This window comes from Oryx dammah, unplaced genomic scaffold (assembly GCF_014754425.2).
Source record: "Oryx dammah isolate SB20612 unplaced genomic scaffold, SCBI_Odam_1.1 HiC_scaffold_10, whole genome shotgun sequence".
In the NCBI taxonomy this organism is placed as follows: domain Eukaryota; kingdom Metazoa; phylum Chordata; class Mammalia; order Artiodactyla; family Bovidae; genus Oryx; species Oryx dammah.
Window position 1 is genome coordinate 29317596 of NW_024070194.1, and position 20235 is coordinate 29337830.

General features: G+C 51.2%; 1 protein-coding gene across 1 annotated transcript in view; it reads right to left on the bottom strand.

Annotated features, from left to right (window-relative positions):
• The window catches only part of ZBTB46 (zinc finger and BTB domain containing 46), a 33414-nt gene that overhangs the window by 8434 nt on the left and 4745 nt on the right, over positions 1-20235 (bottom strand). The window contains exon 2 of the mRNA XM_040247722.1: positions 9523-9807. Coding sequence (XP_040103656.1) covers positions 9523-9807 — 285 coding nt within the window. The remainder of the gene's footprint in view (positions 1-9522; positions 9808-20235) is intronic.

Here is a 20235-nt window from a genome sequence, read left to right on the forward strand (position 1 = left end):
CACTCCATGTCTCTCTTCCCATCTGAGCACCAGGCCCAGCCTAACCCGCCCCTCGATGAGGCAGTAGCAACACAGCCACCCACACGGGCCTCCGGGCTATTCCCCCAGCACCAACCCAGTTTTCACAATGCATGGAACACAGCAAGTGTGCTACCTGCTCTGAGATGGAAAAGGAGTGCGAGGAGACAGCTTTTAGGTTGGTTTATTTCAAATAACCTTTCTGAGTTATTTTAGACTTTCTATTCTGCTTCTATAAACATAAAAATTAAAACTTGAGTTATTTATTCTAGCTTGCATTTAACAATCCAGACCAACATGTTAGAAAAAATACTTATCTCTGTACACAAGTGCTATATTTTTCCCCTAGAAAAACAATTTAGTTGCACAAATGCAAGTGTGACCCCCAGCCCCAGGCACTCTGAACCTACCCATGATGATGCATTTTGTGTTTTCTTAACCTATTGCCGCTAATACGCTTCAGTCGTGTCTGACTCTTAGCGACCCCATGGACTGCAGCCCACCAGGCTCCTCCATCCATGGGATTGTCCAGGCAAGAGTACTGGAGTGGGTTGCCATTGCCTTCTCTGAACCTATTAGTTTCCTGCTAATATAAATGTCAACAATCTGGGCATCTTAAAGCATCAGACACCTGTTGTCTCTATCTTGGAGGACAGACGCCTGAGGTCAATGTGTTGCTGGGCTACACTCCTTCCCAAGGCTTCAGGGGAGGGTCCTTCCTACCTCTTCCAGCTTCTGGGGCTCCAGGAGTTCCCTGGGCTTGCAACACACCCCTCCCATCTCTGCCCCCATCTTCTTGTAGCAGCTCCTCTGTGTCTGTCTCCTCATCTGTCTCTTATAAGGACACTGGTCACTGGATTTAGGACCAACTGGATATTCCATGGAGAGCTTATCTTAAGATCCTTAATTAGGTCTGGAAGACCTTTTACCAAATAGGGTCACATTCACAGATCCCAGGAATTAGGACATGCATGTGTCTTTGTTGGGGGGCACCATGCAACCCACTACTTTCATGAACAGTGCTGAGAAAAATTTTCATTGACAGCTGTAATTAAAATAACTTTGTACGGAAAAGACGCTAACACTTTCATAACTTGTGGTTTACAGTCTATATATCTTAGAACACCTTTATACATCATGGAGTTCGATTCTCATAAATACCGATAAAGTCTTAAAAATGCAAACAGTCAAAAAGTAATTGAAATAAATGAAAAAACACAAATAGCATCAAATAGAAAGAGACACTCTTTCTACCAATCCACCCTGAAAACAGAGCCCTTTTGCCTGGAATTAAGTGGACAAGACGAATGGCAAGCTTGAAAATGAGGAAGCGAGGTCAGAACTTGGCACCAGATTATCTAAAGTATGAAGTTCAATAACACGGGGCTACAGTTTTGCAGAAATGTATCTACAAGAGTACCTCTCAGTGAAGCAGTGTTAGAGGAAGCCAGGTCTCCACCCAGCTCTGCAGAGAATCAGACTTGCGGTAAACTCACTGACCAGGGAACATTCCAGAACCATTTCAGATATCGAACTTGCGCCCCCTGCATTGGAAGTGCAGAGTCTTAACCACTGGACCACCAGGGAAGTGCCCAGAACCACATATTGAGAACTCCACCCACCTCAGCTTCCCCATCACAGTCTGCTCAGACCCTCGTCCACAGCCTCCTTGCCTAGCCCTCTTGGCTGCTGCCAGGCTGGGCATCTGCTCTCTCCTCTTCTGATCTCCACTGTCTGTGTCAATCCCTCTCCCAGTTTCTGTATTCTGCAGCATCTGGGGCCCTGTGACTTGGCCGGGGCTGCCCTCCTCGTGAGGGAGGGATTTCAAGAGAAGGTAAATAACCTGCCCGTAAGCACAGCTTTCATACCGACCACCCCAGAGCCACCCCGTTCTTCTCTACCAGCTCTCACCTCTGGGTCATGGTCCCTTCCATGTTCCCCTCTAGCCCCTCCAGGGTTGGCCCTGTGTCCCAGCATTGCCGACTCGGTTCAGAGCAGCCAGTCTAAGCCTGCTCCCTCTACCCACCGACCGCCCTGGGGTATCCTAAAATGCTCCGTTTGATAAACTGTGTTTTTTTCAGGAAATTTGCCCATTTCCTCCAACTTGTCAAATGTATTAGCATAAAATTGTTCACGATGTTCCCTTATTATCATTCTAACATCTATAGTATCTTAGTAATGATTTTTTTATACCTATTATTGACAATCAGCTTTCCTCTCCTCTCTTCTTACTGATCACCGTGATAGGAGTTTGTTTTACTAATCTTTCAACGTATCGGTGTTTGGCTTTGTTCATTTTTCTGTTGTCCATCTGCTTTTTATTTCATTGACATCTGCTCTCTGTTTCACTCCCCCTGCTTTCTGTGGGTTTAATTTGCTATTCTTTTCTCCCTTCTTGACTTCTCAAATTAAACTTACTTTCTTTTCTAGTAAGTGCAAGAGCTATAAATTTCCCTTAAAAAGGACTTTAGACGTAACCTACAAATTTCGATGTGTCATATTTTCATTATCATTCAGTTCAAAATATTTTGTAATTTCCATTGTGACTTACTCTACTATCTTTCTGTTGCTGATTTTTAAAATTTAACTTCACTGAGATTAGAGCACACACTCTGTATGAGTTCACTGTTTAACATTTGCTTAGATCTCCGTTACATTCCTGCTTGATCTATTTGTAAATGTTTCCTGTGCACTTGGAAAGTTTATGCACTTGTTTGGTGTGACGTATGACTTGGTTGACCATGTTGTTACAAGCCAATACTTCTCTGAACAAAGATGTAAAACTCCTAAACAAAATAGCAAGCTGAGTCCAACATACCTGAAAAGAGCAGCATCTTGTGACTCAGTGGGTTTATTCCAGGTTAATATCTGAAAATTGTGTTCAAATCTTCTCCATCCTTGCTGATATTCTGTCTGCTGATCTATCAATTACCGAGGAAATCTGTTAAAAGTCCCTAACTCTAACTGTGGACTTCTTTCTTCCTCCTTTCAATGCTGTCAGATTTCACTCCATATATCTAAAACCCCAACCTGTGCATCCAGTATTCGCATTTCCCTCTGAACTGACTCTCTTGTCCTGTGTAGCAGCCTCTGGAGAAACACCCTTCCATATTTCACTTTGTCTGATACCAACGAGCCTTTTTAGGCTGGTGTTTCCTTGGTTTCTCTTTTTTATCTTTTTGTTGTCATTGACTCACTCAGTTGTGTTCAACTCTTTGCAATGCCAGGGACTGTAGCAAGCCAGGCTCCTCTGTCCTCTCTATCTCCTGGAGTTTGCTCAAACTCATGTCCATTGAGTTGATGATGCCATTCAACCATCTCATCCTGTCTCCCCCTTCTCCTCCTGCCCTCAATCTTTTCCAGCATCAGGGTCTTTTCCAATGAATCGGCTCTTCACATCAGATGGCCTAAGTATTGGACCTTCAGCTTCAGTATCAGTTCTTCCAATGAATATTCAGAGTAATTTCCTTTAGGATTGACTGGTTTGATCTCCTTGCAGTCCAAGGTACTCTCAGGAGTCTCATCCAGCATCACAATTTGAAAGCATCAATTCTTCGGTGCTCAGCCTTCTTTAAATTCTTTGCTTTAAACCTTTCTGCGTTCTTATCTATAACACATTTTTTCTACAAACAACAGATTTTCTTTGAAAAGCAGGCTGATAATCCTTTCTTTTTCCCATAGTGTTCAATATGTTGGTAATAACAGGACTATTGGTGTATCTGGGTGCTGTCTGCATCTTCCTACGTATGTTCTATTTGTCCTTTTATGCTTTTTGTTCCTTTAGCCTTCCCTGCTTGCCTTTCTGTGAAATTAATCAAGTACCATTCCACTTTTCTCTTCATAAGTCTTTGAGCTGTACACAATGATTTTTGTCACTGTTTGTTGTGACTTTGTAGAGAAGGCGAGACTCCTTTAGTGCCCACAGTTGCCCACCCTCCCACCCTTTGAGCTGTTTGTGCCACGTGTTACTCTGCTACTTGAGTCAAAAACCCCACAAAGAGCCATGAACTTTGCTTTAGATGCTCACAGTCTTTCTACCGAGGCTGTTTTCCAGTCTTCCCTGTTGGGTGACAGTGCAGCCCCTCCCTTCTATTTCTCTGGCAGACGTTGTCTTCACGTGGCCCTGGTCTGTGAGGGGTACATCTGCTGGCTATAGGATTCTGGTCTCGGAGTTTCTGCAGCTCCCTAGAGACTAGTGGCACTGTTTCTGTTGCAAAGTCAGACATCCATCTTGATGTTGTTCCTTTTAATGTCTCTTTTCTTGGGTTGCTTCCAAGGTTTCTATTTTTGTCTTTGGTTTTCAATAGTTTGACAGCAATGTGCCCAGTTTGGGTGTTTGGTGGTTGTTTTATTTTGGTGCCATTCTGCTTTGGTTCACTGAGCTTCCTGAATCTGTGGAAGGATGTCTTCCATCAGTTTGGGAACATTCTCTGTTGTTGTCTCTCCTGACACTGCTCCCCTGGACCCCAGTGCACATGCACTGGGCATTCTCACTGTTCCTCAGTGTGTCTTTGCTTGTCCCCAGGCTTTTTCCCCAAGTTTCAGCTGGATCCTCTCCATCACTGTCTTCCAGTCCCTGTGCCCTGTCTCAGGTGGTACCCAGACTGCTCTATACTACTCAGCACATCCTCAACCTTACACTTTGTATTTTCAGTTCCAGCAGATTCACTGGGTTCTTTTCTACAGATTTTTCTGTCCCTCAAGGACTGCAGCCTTCAAGTCCCACCTGCCCTGATGACTCCCCAGGATGTGTGTGTGTGTGTGTGTGTGTGTGTGTGCATGTGAATGTGTGTCTAAGTGTGGCTCTGCCATCACCGCTGGCCACCTGGACCCAATGCCAGGCTGCCTGCATCAGAGAGGCCCATACCCAGGTCCACCCCCATGTACCAAATGCCCGTTCCAGTCTGGCAGCCTCAAAACCCATCGTCCACAGGTGTCATCTCTTGGGGCTCCTTATCTGACTTCAAGGTGGAGCCCTAGGCAAGCCTACCCAGGCCGTGAAAGTGCTCCTGGCCATACAACGAGCCAAAAGGACACCCCGGTCATTCTGGCCAGGCTAGTAGAGCCCGTGGAAACCTCAGGCCCCAGCTGGAGTCACCTCCGGAAGGGCCAGTCCCTCAGCCCAGGCCTCTAGGTCCGGGGGTGTTGACCTAGGAGAGACAGATGAGTTATGGGCCATGAGGACGTGGCCGACTCGGGGAGACAGTGGCACAGAGGTAGGTACCTGCTCAACGGGTCCCCGACCAGCCACCACAGGATGACCGTCACACTTCCAGAAAGGAAGCCTGAGCGGACATGCGAAAAATCCACATCAGCACAACACCAGCTCCTCCCACTGAAACATCCTGGATTCAAACACACGGAAATAGCATTTGATTTATTTCAAATTACAAAACATGTGCTCAAACTCTCCCTCCTTGAATATTTTTTCTTCACGGAAATAATGGAACCTCACAGACCTGTCTTTAAATAACTACCTGAGACATAGGAAGTGGGTCTCATATGCATGGTAACAAACACACAGCAGCCAGCACCACAGCAAAACCCGCTTGAGACCGACCAGCACCACTCAGGGCTTTTAACCCACTGCTGTAGGAGTCTGTACACTGGGGAGAACTGCCCCTTAGAAGCATTGTAATTTAACTATCAAAGCTGATTTAATGTCACGGATGTTGCACCTATTACTGCAGAGACGACATCTGCGTCACCCTGAGCAACACGGGGCCAAGGGGATTGTGGGGCAGAGGGTGGATGGAAAGCAGCTACGACCACACAGGCTCACCCAGGACATGCTGAGCATGTGGGTTCTGGGCACTGGGCCCATGGGGATGTGCCCAGTGGACAGGCGTCTGGCCGGCAGCCCTCGCATCTTACCTGGGCTGGGGAGGCGGCCGGCTCCCTGGGCTCCGTCTGGCCGGTCACCAGAGCGGGCATCCGGGGCTCTGAGTGCAGGAGGGCGAAGGGGCCGGAGGGAGGTGACTTGGGCTGGTGCCAGGTCCTGGGGACACAGGAAACGAGTCTCACCCACGTGAACGGACACCAGCTGGTGGGCCGTGGAGAGTTCGGGGAGCGTTGTCCTTGGCCATCTTGCAGTGAGCCGCACGCTGCCATGTCATGAGGCCTGGGTCTCGCTGGACGAGGTTTCTATCTGCTCACAACTCCCAAGCATCTGGCTCTCCGCACATGCCTTGCCTGGTTACGACCGGGTATTCTATCCAAAAAGTCAGAACCCATGGCAAGGATACAGCACATGCCCAACCGTGCCTGGAGGGAGGCTCTTCTAGAAAGTCCTTCTAGGTGTGTCAACCTAGCTATTTACCTGTAAGGGTGGTAATACCTAAGTCAAATGTCCTTTCATACATAGGAGAGTGTTTAAGGTCCCATATTAAGCCAGACTCAAGTGAAGGTCCTTAATTCATGTAAACACCAGAAGGAAATATTCTTTAAACCACAGTCAGAACAAAACCCAGCTGCTTCCCTGACAGACACTGGGGGCAGTGCACGGAGAAATGTGGGCGGGGCGCCTGTGGCTGGCAGCCCCATCCAGGACAGATCCTGCCTGCTGCCAACCCAGGTCTGCATTCTCTCCTGTAGGAGCACATCTTCCACAGAGAGAGGACAGCACCACCACTGTTGTAAGGAGATAGATGCTCGTGCATTCCCAGGAGCCACGACGGCGACACGCACAGGACGTCGGGGTTTCTAGGAGGTTGGGGACGCATCGCCCTTGGGCCTCGGCCTCCAGTGACCAGAGCAGCTGCTTCATCTCCAGTTCATTCCAGAGAAATAAAGGTTACTTGTGTTCTCATGGCATTTTTCAAAGTCCCTCCCGGATCAACACACACTCACAAACACGGCTTGGGAAACAGCACGTTTGGCACCACAGAGGTGCTTGCCATGGTTCCTATTTAGTGAACAGAGACTTTTAACCAATGGGATGTCAGCCTCCTACTGCAAACGTAATAAAAGGAAAAAAAAATCAATTTAAACTGAAGCAAAACGAAAAGTGCACAAGTCCTCTCGCGGAGAAATTAGTTAACCAGTAGAGAATCACCAACGAAACCATCTGTGGAACTTAACTGCCAAGCCAGATGTGATCAGATCTGGGAGAACAACTGAACTCACTTTTCTTGGAGGCTCCAGAACTGTCCAGAAAGGACCTTCAGTCACTGCTAGGCACCGCCTGCAGATCTGATGGTTCTCTTACTTAAACATGTGCCGATACCACCCCTTCCTTCTGCAACACTGCGTGCCCAGCAGGCCACACTGACCACAGGGCTCCCCTCTGGAGACTGGGACGACCTGACAGGGCCCAGGAGTCCCACTCAGCACACCGCACACCATGGAGCCACCCTCGTCAGACACCATGATGAAGACGTGTCCTCCCCTTGCTGCTCCAGCCATGAGCTACGGCTGCTGGGATGTCAGCCCAACAAATCTCTCAACATCACAAAAGACTTAGGCCCAGAAAAATCTCGTTAACAAGTACCTCGAGGAGCCTGCGGGTTAGAATCGGGAAAGAGACCCTACAGCCCCCTCATACCAGACCAGGAATGAGGGACTCCCAGCACCGCGACACAGGGCCCCACCTTCCTTCTGGGCCTCCCTGGAAGAAGCGTGGTGGCCTCTGTGTGTCTCTACATTGCTATCAGTGGTGCCCAGTGTGAAGCCATGCTTCCCTTCCAGTGTGTTTTTAGGTCCACAGTGCACACGCCATCCCATGCTGCCCAGGGTGGTGGTCTCCGGGGGCTCAGGCCCATGCTGGGTGGCACCCTGGAGGGACTTCCCATCTGGACAGGGGATAGGCCCATCCTTCCTGTGACTACATGGTTCAGCACAGAGGGGCTGCCCCCACTTCCTGGGGCCTCTGACACACAAGGTTCACGAACCAACTAGGAGAACCCCCAAAAAGCCAGAACAACCGTTCTACCCTGCAGGGGATGCCCCCACCTCCCCATACCCTACCCCAAGCTGCTCCTGTCACGACACCCACAAAGCTGCCAGCTGTCCCTTCAGTTCCTGTGGACTTGCCAACTCTAAACCCTAGATGCTGCAGACGCCCTGGGACCACTTCCTCAACTACTGGTTTTTGCCAACACATTCAGGGTTTAATCTGAGTGGGGAAACGGACTGATACTGGGGAGTGTTTGTTAGACTGACTTGGTTTATGCGTCCATGTTTTATATTCACAACAGCTGTATAAGCAACACTAGTCCCATTTCTCAGATGCAAAGAAGTGAGACCTAAACATGTTTTCAAAAGTGTGTTCATCAGCCTTGGGGGATTCAGCCCTGGGTCTGACTTCACAGCCAGGTTCTTCGACAGCCCCAGTGGCAACCTTCCTCGGACTCTGGCAGGAGAAGCAATGAGAATGGGCACGCTGCTCTCCACGTCGGTCTTTATTAGCCACAAGCAATTTCCATCACAGACACTCAGCATATTTTAGTGCCCGTGAAAGCAAAGTTGTGAAGATATTGTTTTTAAAATTAGAGTGAAAATTAAAGACACTCTTCACAGATGCCCAAAACCAGCTGCAGCTTTTCCTTTGCTTCCAGCCACATATACTTGGACTGTAGGACCCTGGACCAGCCCCTTCCCCATACCCTCTGCACTCAGCACTGCCCTTTCTGGGGTGTGTCGTCCTGCCCCGCAAAGGGAAACAGGGCCACACCTGGCTCTTCCTCACGGACACCAACCTGCCAGGGTGGCTGGAGACAGTCACAGTCCCCTGTGCACCCAGGACAGAGGATGTTCAGAGCACCTGAGCCTAGGGTGAGCAGCTCCCGCCCAGGTTGGCCTCCCCCTCGGGGGCTCAGCCAGCACCGCTGTACCTTATGGGCTTCTTGGGTCACTCCGTCGTTTGCTTCCGAGCAACTGGAATTCAGCAGGAGACATTTAAGGTGTAGGCACAACACCCAAATCCTTTCCACATCTGAGGCGGGGGCAGATCCGCATGGGGCCACGCCCCAGGCAGAACGAGGCGGCGCCGGCGGGGCGTGGCCAGCAGAGGGAGCCCGAGTTCGGCAGTCAGGAGGCCGCCCTGGCGCCAGTCCTCCGCCAGGCACAGCGGTGCACTTATCAGCTGATCAGGGTTTAGGGTTAGATGCCTGATTTCAGGGCTTCCCAGGCGGCGCAAGTGGTAAAGAACCCGCTTGCCAATTCAGGAGACATAAGAGACGCGGGTTCAATCCCTGGCATGGCAACTCACTCCGGTATCCTTGCCTGGAGAATCCCATGGACAGAGGAGCCTGGCGGGCTACGGTCCACGGGGTCGCAAAGAGTCGGACACGACTGAAGCAACTTAGCAAGCACGCACGCACGCCTCGACTTCAAGTATGAAACATTCGGATAAGCACAAGGCTGCTTCCCTCCCAGTGCCCCCGACAGCCCCCCATCGCTGGCCCCGCGACCCATCGCGACACGCACGTTCACACAGCACCCTCAGCACCGCATCATGGACTGAGGCTTGTCACTCCCGCCGACTCTGGGCGCCGCGGCACTTACGGGACAGGGAATGGGCGCCCTTGGGCAGGTACTCCAGCAGCAGGGAGCTGTCTTCCCCGAGCACGTCCGCCTTCAGGGCCAGCAGGCTGTTCTTACTCATGAGCGCCGCCCGCAGGTTGGCCACGGCGGTAGCCTGATGCAACGCGTCGTCCTTCTCGGGGGTGAGGGGCGTGCCTAGGTAGCTGCCCTCTCCTCCCAGGAGCCCCTCATCCACATGCGCGAGGAACTCTGGCCTCTCCCCTCGGCTGTCCGAGCTGCTGGCTTCAGCGATGGTCAAGTCCGCGTCTGGGGAGGAAAACACACGTTAGAGACCTTGCAGGCGACTCGAGGACCTTCCGAACAGCCAGCAGGCAAACGTAGGAGAAGCTGGAGCCAGGAGCTTCCCGGCCGCCACCTGCTTGTCATCAAGCCTGATCCCGTCCTGCTATGAGGTCTCAGGACATCGGTGATGTCACAGCCAAGACTTCGGATGGATGGGGTTCAACCCAGAACACGGCCGGTGGGGGAGAGGGGAGTCCACCCAGGATAAGGAGTGTGCTCTGAGTATCTGTGTAATTTCATCTCTTAGAGAAGGAGCGACCGTCAAAATGGATCAAAGAGCCCAAAGGACACAACCCTGAGGAAAGCTCCAGCCTCAGACTGGGCCACAGTCTCAGTGGTGACACCAAGGTGAGCACTGAAACAGATTAAACTGGACTTTGTCAAAACCAAACCTTCGGAGGCCTCCAAGGACACCGCCAGCAAAGCGCGAGGACAGATCAGGAGCAAATCCCTGCAAACTGTGCCCTGACATGAGATTCCACCCAGACTCTGCACAGGAACCTCAGAGCTCAGTAAGAAAGCAGACATCCCAGTTTCAAAGATATTTGAACAGATACTTGTCCAGAGAAAATGCATAAATGGCCATTGGGGGTGCTCAATGTCATTTGTCATCAGGGAAACACAGTTCGGCACCTGGAGGCCCCTCACTCCTACCAGTGCCCACGGGGCACGGGGTCCTGGAGCCCCCCCAGGCTGCTGTAAGAATATAAAGTGATGTAGCCTCAGTACAGAAGCTCAGGTCCTCAAAAAGGAGTGGCCTCACGGCCAGCATTCCCATTGGTAGGAGGACGTCCATGCCCAGAGTGACAGCACCCGTCAGGGTCAGAGGTAGAGCAGCCCCAGTGCCTGCCTAAAGGTGAGGGACAAACAGGGCGTGGTCCATCCATGCAGTGGAATGTGACTGAGCATAAACAGGAATGACGCTCTGGCACAGGTTACAAGGCGGATGAATCTCAACAGGTTACATTCAGTGAAAGTGAAACACTGTCCTCTGATTCTGCTCACGTGAAATACTCAAGAGAGGCAAACCCATGGAGAATGAAGGAGACTGGGAGCTGCCAGGGGATGGCAGAGATGGGGGGATCTTGGGGTGACTGGAGGTGCCCGAAGACGGGCCGGTGCCAGATGGACCCCAGGGAGAGCTGCTGCCGGGCCAGGGCTCCCCAGGAACAAGTGGCTACTCGAGAAATCAGAAACAGGAAAGCAAGCTCCTTCCCGAGACAGAGGTAAGTAGGGGAGGAGGGATGGGCCAGCTTCTCCCACCCCTGAACTGTCCTGGGGGGTGGCGCTGGAGGAAGACTGGGTCATCTCAAATGTGAAGCCGTGGGACAGACACGCAAGCTGGTCCCTGAAATGACAGGTCCCTCCTCAGACCCGGGAAGCAGGGGCCGAGTGGAAATCAGAGACTTCGACCAACTTGAGCATCATGCCCCTGATATGGACACGGCCGCACGCACTTGGGAAGTGGGGGCAGCAGGCACCAGGTTGCACCACAGGGGACCTCCACCTGGACGGGTCTAGCCCGGGGATCCAGATGCTTGGAGCCGCCATCCAGGGACCCTTCCAGCTACTGCCAACAGAGATTTCTGAAGGATATTTTGTTTTTTTCAAACTATAAATCTTTTTTATATATTTTTTGCCAGTTCTTCAATTTTATATCAGCACTGACTTTGCACTGGTAGCCACTAACTGTAGGGATTAAATAAATTGAAATGAAGGCTTTGCCTCCCTTAGCCTGGCTCCTGGAAGAGACTTAGGTGGTTCTTGTTCCTGGGGCTGGAAGGGCCAGGATCCAGGACTGACAGGGTGGTGGGAGCCTGCTTCCAGCTTGCAGACAGCCACCTCCCCACTCTCCTTGCCTCGGCCGGTGTGTGGAGGGCCTCTGATTACCCCCAAGAACTTGCTTGCTGGTCCTACCTCCAAACATAAGGATTCGAGATATGGATTCTGGGGACAGAAACATTCAGCCCACAACAAGCTGAAAACTAAAAAAACACCAGATTTCAAAAACAAAATTTATTGAAATTATATTAACAATTTAAGTTCAAAAGCTTGTAAAAGAAATCAAGATAAGCTGAGAGATTCCTGCCACATGTGAAAAGCTAAAGTCTGGGTTTCAGGGAAGGATGTCTGGCAAGTGAGACCTGCAATCAAACAGTGAGCTGGCTTTCAGCTGCAGTGCAATGGTTGGGGGGCAGGAGGGTGGGAGGGGCTGGCAAGCTCTAGCCAGACACACCCCCAGGGTGACCACCCTAGGATGCTTGTGGTGAGCAGTGAGGGTCCACAGGGTGTAGGGCCACAGCAAAGGAGATTAAAGTCGTCAATGGAGGATTTCTCTCATGAATGCTAAAGACTCAGAAAAGGCACCACCAGCCCAGGAACGTAGTCAGCTCACCTGTGGCAGCTCGATGACCTCACCTAGAGTCCTCACAGGAACACTGAAGAGCCCACAGCCCCAGCAGTGTGACAGGTTGAGCAGAAATGCCTACCTCCCAAGTCCTCCAGTCTTTCTACCGGGCACCTACCCGGGACATCACCTAATATAAGGACCAGGTGGCGCTAATGGTAAAGAACCCTCCTGTCAATGCAGGTTAGACATAAGAGACATGGCTTTGATCCCTGGTTTGGGAAGATCCCCTGGAGGAGGGCATGGCAACCCACTCCAGTATTCTTGCCTGGAGAATCCCATGGACAGAGGAGCCTCGTGGGCTATAGTCCATGGGGTCATAAAGAATTGGACAAGACTGAGCAACTTAGCATGCATGCAAGCACATTCAGTGAAACATGGAAGGAATGGGTCTGTCTATTTTGAAGACAGGAGTCATGAAGGAGACCAGGGAGGACTAAGGGTCCCTGACTGACCAACATCACCTCGACAGTCGAGGCTGATGGACACCACGGCCTAGGATGTACTGTTCAATTGAGAAAGCAGAGCAAAGTGCCCAGAAGGCAGCACATGAAGCCTACCCTGGGTCCAGGTCCTGAGCCTTCTGCTGGGCAGATGGGCCAGGAGTCTGGCAAGGGGACAGGGGGACGGAGGTGGAGGCTCAGGCCCAAGAAATGCGCTTATGCCTACAGGGCTGAGCCAGACACCAGGAGGGAGAGGAGAGCCCCCTCCAGGCCCTTCTAGACCATAGCTGGATTTAAAAAAAAGGGATTTAAGATGAAGTCAAAATGAAATTCTACAAACAGAACAGGAAGTTGAAAGCATTGTTTACATTGCAACAAATCCTTTCGTAGATAAGAGTCTGATGTCACTTAAACCCTTGAAGCAGGCTCTTACTGTTATCAAAAAGCTAAAATCATCCCCAGTGCCCTGGGGTGGAGGCCAGGGGCCTGTGAGGAGCCAGGCTTGGACCCGAGCTTCAGGGAAGGCCTCCAGCCCAAGCCACCAGGCACTATGCATGACAGAACTGTCCCCAAGTGCCCTCCGGGCAGGGACATCTCAGCGAGGACCTGAGGACCCTGCGGGTCCTTCCTTCAGCTGTTGGAGCTCATCCACCAAGTGACGACCCTGGAAACTCCTCACCTCACATTTCTCCTCTGAAGAGCCTTTTGTGGCAAACTTAGACTTGGTGACTCAAAAAAAGCCTTAAATGGTGACGTTAAAAAACTGACAAGCCAGGAGCCAGGCGTGTAATGGCTGTCTGGGCTTGGCTGTTAGTCGTGGGCGGTGGAGCCCGTCCGGGCTGCCTGGTGACACTGCAGCACCGTTCTTGGACACAGCAGCCCACAGCGGCACTGCCTGGAGCTGGACAGGGAGACCAGCCGCCCAGATGAGGGACACCGTGTGTCCAGCCTTTTCACACGCCTGTGACGGCAGGAAACGTCCCCATGCCAACCCTGGGGCCGGCAGAAAGCCACTCAGGGCTTCTTCCCCAGCCAAACTCTCTCTGATAAACAGGGCAACCAGGACGGAAAATATCAACATTTAACTGTAAAAGGCCAAGTGTTAAAAGTAAAGATGGATTCAAGAGCAGAAGACAGGGGCAGGGTTGTTCCTTCTTCCTATAAGTGATACCTGTAAGAGTTGAAAATTTTCACTCAACCTTTAGCTGAAACAGAAAAGAGATCATAATTAAAACAAGCAGAATTGCTAGATAATTAAACTAGATGATGCAATATGAACTGCAAAGGACCTCTACGTATATATCTATACACACAGACACATATAAACATATACGTACATATGTGTAAAGTGTTGTCACCACCAACTACCTCTCATTGGTGTGTGGTTTAACTTCCCACATAATGGAATACTGTATCCTGTTTAAAAAAAGATAAGGAAGGTCTGGGTGCACTGATGCTGCAAATCTAGCAATAATAAAATAAGTACAATGTGTGTACAATATGCTGCTTCCAATGTAAGCAGGAAAAAATAACATATTTGTTTCTTTTTCATTCACAAATTCTTGAAAAACCCAAGAATAACTAAGAGTGATTTCTGATTTGATAGGTTGGCATCCAGGCAGATGAATGTCAAGGAAGATACTCATGATATACATTTTTATACTTTTTGGTTTTTGAATCACTCCATTAAATTAGAAAATAAGAAACATCTTTTGAAAGACAGTGCTGAAATTGTATGGACATAATACCAATAAAGATACCTCTCAAAAAAAAAAATGATGAAGCAGAGGGCACATGTCCAGGGCCTGGGGTGGGGGCAGGGCCGCCTTGCCACTGGGGCCAGGCTGCACAGCCGGTGTTCAGTCGCTAGGATTTCCCCAAATCTCATGCAGCGGAGCCTGGTAGGCTACAGTCCATGGGGTCGAGAAGAGTCGGACCCGACTGAGCAACTTCACTTTCACTTTTCACTTTAATGCACTGGAGAAGGAAATGGCAACCCACTCCAGTATTCTTGCCTGGAGAATCCCAGGGACGAAGGAGCCTGGTAGGCTGCCATCTATGGGGTCGCACAGAGTCAGACATGACTGACGCGACTTAGCAGCAGCAGCAGCATGCTTCATGATTCTCAGAGCTGCTCCCCAGCTGCCTGTCACAGCCCTTCTGCAGATGCCCAGCCCCACCTAGCCCAACCTGCCACCTCTTGTCCAGGGAACAGCCGCCTGCATCCACGGCTCTGCACACAGCAACGTGGCAGAACCTTCAGGACAAGTGAAAACGGCGGAGCGGAGACCAGGCCCTGGGAGACTCCACCCCCAACTTACAGCTCAAACCAGACCTCAGTCCTAACACTCGCTAGATCTCACAAACAATGTAAAAATCAAGTTCAAAAAACTAATTATGCACCTTGTCCAAAATTTACATTCTTACTTTGTGTGTCTAAGGTGTATTATTTCTTAAGTGTCATGCTTTTTATCCATGTTAAAATCAAGTTACTTCATTTTCTATCACTATCCAGAAGTTTTCACTTCATAAAAGAAACTCTCTTTAATTAAAAAAAAAAACCCTATATAGTCATCAAGGTAGTTCCACGGGCAGATGATATCAGAACAGCTGGACACCACATGGAGAAGGTGACCATGAAGGCTAACTCAACACGCCCCAGGCCAGTGGTCACACTCAATCCTCCGGGAAAACCACAGGAGAAATCTTTGCGACCTGAGGCAGAGGTTCCTTGGATTAGACCCAAATAGCATGAACCACAAAAAAATGACCAAAAAAATTCACACACCAGACTTCATCAAAATTTAAAATGTGTGCGTGTGTGCTCAGTTGCTAAGTCACGTTGTACCTTGACACCTTGTGGCCTTCTAGGATCCTCCGTTCACGGGATTCTCCAGGCAAGAATACTAGAGTGGGTAGCCATTCCCTTCTCCAGGGAATCTTCCTGACCCAGGGGTCGAACCCAAGTCTTATGTTCTCCTGCCTTGCAGGCAGGTTCTTTACCACCAGTGCCACCTGGGAAGCCCCTCTTCAAATATGTACACTTTTCAAAAGACACTGTTACCAGGAAACACGAATCAGAGACTGAGAGAATGTTTTCAGAACACATGCCTAACAAGCAAACAGACACCTGGAGGACGGTCCACTCAGCCAAAATGCTTCCCCAGGAGGGGGGCTGATGTCAACTCGGATGCTCACCTTTGGGGTGGGACCGCAGCCAGCAGGATCCCTGGAGTGCAGGGTGCTGGATGGCCCAGTGCTCGAACCTGCCACCAGGCACAGCCCTGAGCAGATACCACTCAAAGGCAGATGGAGAGGCTAGTAAACCCTGAGAAGCCTTCTCACCCTGAGAAGATGAAACCATGAGGAGTTGCCCCCACACCCTCCAGAATGGCTGAGGTTTAAACACGAACCCAAACCACTGTCTGCGTGACACTGCCACAAGCGTGCCTCACACCACCACCTGGCTCCTCGTACACACACCACCTGACAGCCCAGTCCAGGAGGCATCAAGGCAAATCACACCAAGACTCATCCCGGGACGTTCGAGGCAGCCTGACCACCATAGCCGGAAACCACACAAACAACTATATGTCCATCGGCAGTTGTGTTACAGCTGAGAAGAGAACACTGCTTGGCAGTGAAAGAATGATCTGAGGACTCTGATGGAGGCTGGAGCAAACTCTGAGAGCAGGTTGGCAACCACCTGGACAGACCAGAGGGAAGGCTGCGGAGGGAAACAGCCCAGGGTCCTCTGGCAGTGACTGAGCAGGACCAGGTTGGTGAACATGTCACTGTGTGACATGCTCGCTTGGAGCTCCCAGGCTGACATGAGATGTGTGGAAGGGTCCAGAGGCTGAGGGGATGTTTTGTCATCAAAAGGCACATGAAAGGTGTGGGTCCCAGCCTCAGAAATGAGGGCTCTGGTGAGAAGCTGGCCGAGAATGCTGAGCTGAGGCCCTGCTCTCTCTGGAATGCGCAAATGAGGTGAGATTGGATGATCAGACAGATAAACATGTAAACACAGCAAAACATTAGTAGACAGAGAATCTCAGGTGTCAGGTGGGCTCACAGTCCGTTTTTTCAACTTTTCTCTGAGTGTGAATGTCTCCCCAATGAAATGGCCAGGAGAGAGACAATAAATTACTCAAACCTTACAGTTAGAATCTGCGCAGCTCACTGAATGTACACCATTACTGAAACAATAGGAAAGGGGTGGTGACTGGGGCCTCACCTCCGAGACCGTGAATGTATCACCTCATATAGCAAAAGGGACTTTTCAGGTCCTTGAGATGGGAGATCCTCCTCAGCCTCCCTGTCCACATAAGCGTCCATCTCAGAGGAAGGGGGAGGCGGGAGGGCCAGAGCTAGCGAAGGGGACACGGCACCAGAGCTGAGATCTGAGGGATGTGGGGCCCCGAGCCAAGGGTCAAGGAGCCTTTGGAAGCTGGCAGCTGGGGGGTGGTGTAAGGGTGTCTAAGGGGGTGTGGAAGTGTCTGGGTGTGAGTGTGGAGGTGTCTGCAGGCTGGGTGTGGGTGTGTCTAGGGCTGTGGGGGGGTGTCTGCAGGGTGGTATAGGAGTGTCTGGGGTGGTATGGAGTGTCTGCAGAGGTGGGTCTGGGGGTGGCTATGGGGGTGTCTGGGGGTGGGAGTGTCTGGGGGGCGGTCAGGCCTCTGCCAGCTGAACAGCTGTGATATGGCCTTTCTGATGTGTATGTTCTGCTTCTGTTTTTAAAAAAATTGAAAAAAGCAGTAGCAGAAAAGTTTTCAAATGAACAGTTAAAAAAATAACACTCACAACTCCTTTTAAAATCTTCATTTAAATGTAAGCTTCCAAGCTGTGCTTTTAAGTGCATATATATAAATGCACATATACACCACTGGGCATTTCAATACAACCAGAGCCTCTTAGTCTCTGGGCAGGGGCGGGGCGAGGGCAGTGGGCTCAGTCCCCACCCTTGTTGGCACCTAGGGGCATCCCCAGCACAGTGTCCAAATACCAGAAGAAAACACACACGTGGTTAAGAGGACACAACGCCTCAAGTTCAGATCAAAGCAGGACTCATCGAGGTGGCAGAAAAGGCAGGTGGCCTTCCTGTCAGGCCAGCAGTGGTGCCGCCCGAGGGTGAGGTGGCCTGAGAGTAGGGAGAGCAGAAACGCACCCTTGGAAGCTCCCAGCCAGCGCTGGCCGGGGAGGGTCCCCAGCCCAGCCCCCGCACGTCTGTCCCCAGTGGGACCTTGTGGGTCCTGAGAGGGACCACTGGCCTTGCTCACCTGTCACCCCCAGGGGCCCTGCCATGTCCTGACCACCCCGATCCAGACCCTGCAGCTCAGCTCTTCACGGGCGCAACGGCCCCAGGGTGACCAGCCTCCACTTCCACATTTGGAAAGATGAGAAGCCTCAGGGCCTCCGTCTTCATGAACTGAATCTTCTACAAAGTCCAGGAACTGCCGTTTTGGCGGAAACAAAGCTCTGTTGGCCTCTCAGTAAAACCATGCCCATGGTGATGCAGGCTTAAGTCCAGGTAGTAACTCAGAAGTGTGGCCTTGGGCCAGGGTGAGCCAGCTAGTGGGGCACAGGCCAGGGGTCTCAGGGCCGAGCCCTGTCCCCCTCAGGCCCCCTCCACAGTGCCCCCGCTCTGTTGGGTCAGCACTGGGTCCCCCACCTCCCTTCTCAGCAGCACGTCTTCCCCCATGTTCCCAACCAAATGACCTGACGAAGCCCACTGCTGAGGTGTCCAGGCACTGGCAGCCCCCAACCACGGCTCTGAGGTCGAGCAGACGGATTCCAAGCAATTTTGTTCATTCCTGCAGGGAAAACGTCTCGGGGCCCAGCCAAGGGAGAGGTCATTGGCTTGGAGTTCCAAGGGGCTAAGAAGCAACCCCTCTGACCTGGTCAGGGCAGGCCAGGGCCTGGTCCCAAGTGTCTGCTCCCACCCTGAGCTGGACAGCAGCCCTGGGCTCAGGGCAGCCATGACAACCACCTGCACCCCTGAACCTGCTCTGCAGTTCTGACGCTCCCGTCACAATCCTGGGATGCCAGGTCCACCCTTACCGAGGTCCAGACATGAAGGAGTCCCTCACAAGACCCACATACTTTACTTCAGCTCAGAACTTTGCATCTGCAGATCCTCTTGGGAACCAGTGTGGGATGTTGGTATGGGCTGGCCGGGCTCTCCTGGCACAACCTTTGAACTAGCAGCTATAAACCCACCACGCTGAAGGCTTACAGCCTGGGGATAGTGGACAAAGGGATGAGGCAGCAGCCTGGCCTGTACACATGGTACTGGCAAGTTTAAATGCTGTTCCCCACAAGCCATCACACAGACAGGCTGTGACCTGGAGGCACATTTCAAAGGATGTTTTCTTGGAAGCTGCTGGGTTACAAAGCCTGCTTAGAAAAATCACTCTTAAACGCTCACAGGCCTCAGGGTCCCCAAAGCCGAGGGGGACATACAGAGGACAAGGCGGCGGCCCTGCTGCAGGGCTGGGCATCCGAGCATCTTCACCAAGGGCCTTGAATGATCAGCAGGAACCTCCTGACACGTTCCTTGGAAAAGGTCTGTTCTCCTATAAACGGGGTGAGAATAAACAAAAATACTCTCTTCTAAGATGTAATAAATCTTTAATGAAAGCAAACCCTCCTCCATTGGGGATTGTGATTTATACTTCCAAGCCCCAGCCCAGGGCGGGTGGAGGAATAAATGGCCACCGTGATGGGCAGAGCCGTCCCACGCAGCCCACACCTCAGGTCCTCGTCTTAGCAACTCGGGGGAAATCTGGCAGTTGCCTTGGTAACCCGAGGGATTTCAGACAGCAGCAACAGTACATGAGCCGAAATCACTTGTTGGATTCCAAAAACACCTTCTGCTCGACAACTGCTTTTAAAACATCAAACCCACGGGCTCATAGAGCACCCTCATTCTTAACTTGTTGAGGGACTCTTCGATCTAGAGGCCTCCATCCCTGCTGCCCACTGGTGTAGGAAAGGAGGGGAAGGCTCTTCAGCTCTGACCCCAACAAGGTTCCTTAAGTCAGTCCGCGTGGATACTCCTCTCAAGGCTTCAGTCAGAGCTAAGGAACATTTACTCGTTACTAAGGGAGCCGACACAACCACCAGCAGGGCGATAGGTGGCCTTTCCAGCAGCTCAGAAACTTAACCTTCTTCTGATTTAGTTCAGTTAAACTCTAGTGGTTCTGGAGGGCTGCCCATCATGGACACAACCACGGGGTGGGCACTGCTGGCATCCGACAGACCCCAGGATCCCACCTCACGGAGCCATCCCTCCCAGGCGGCAACGGACTGAACCTGCAGGTGCCTGGCAAAGCACTCAGGGCTGTAAGAGAATGAGAACCAGGGAGACAGGCCACTGTGTCCAGGGGCGATGTAAGAAAGTTCTGGAGACGATACCAGTATTTAATGCCAATACACTTAAAAGTGTTAAAGGGGTAACATTTATGATACATGTGTTTTATCACAATAACAGAGCCAGTGTATCAGGAGCTCCAAGGGTTGCCCTCCTGCTGGGGTGGCAGCAGCTGG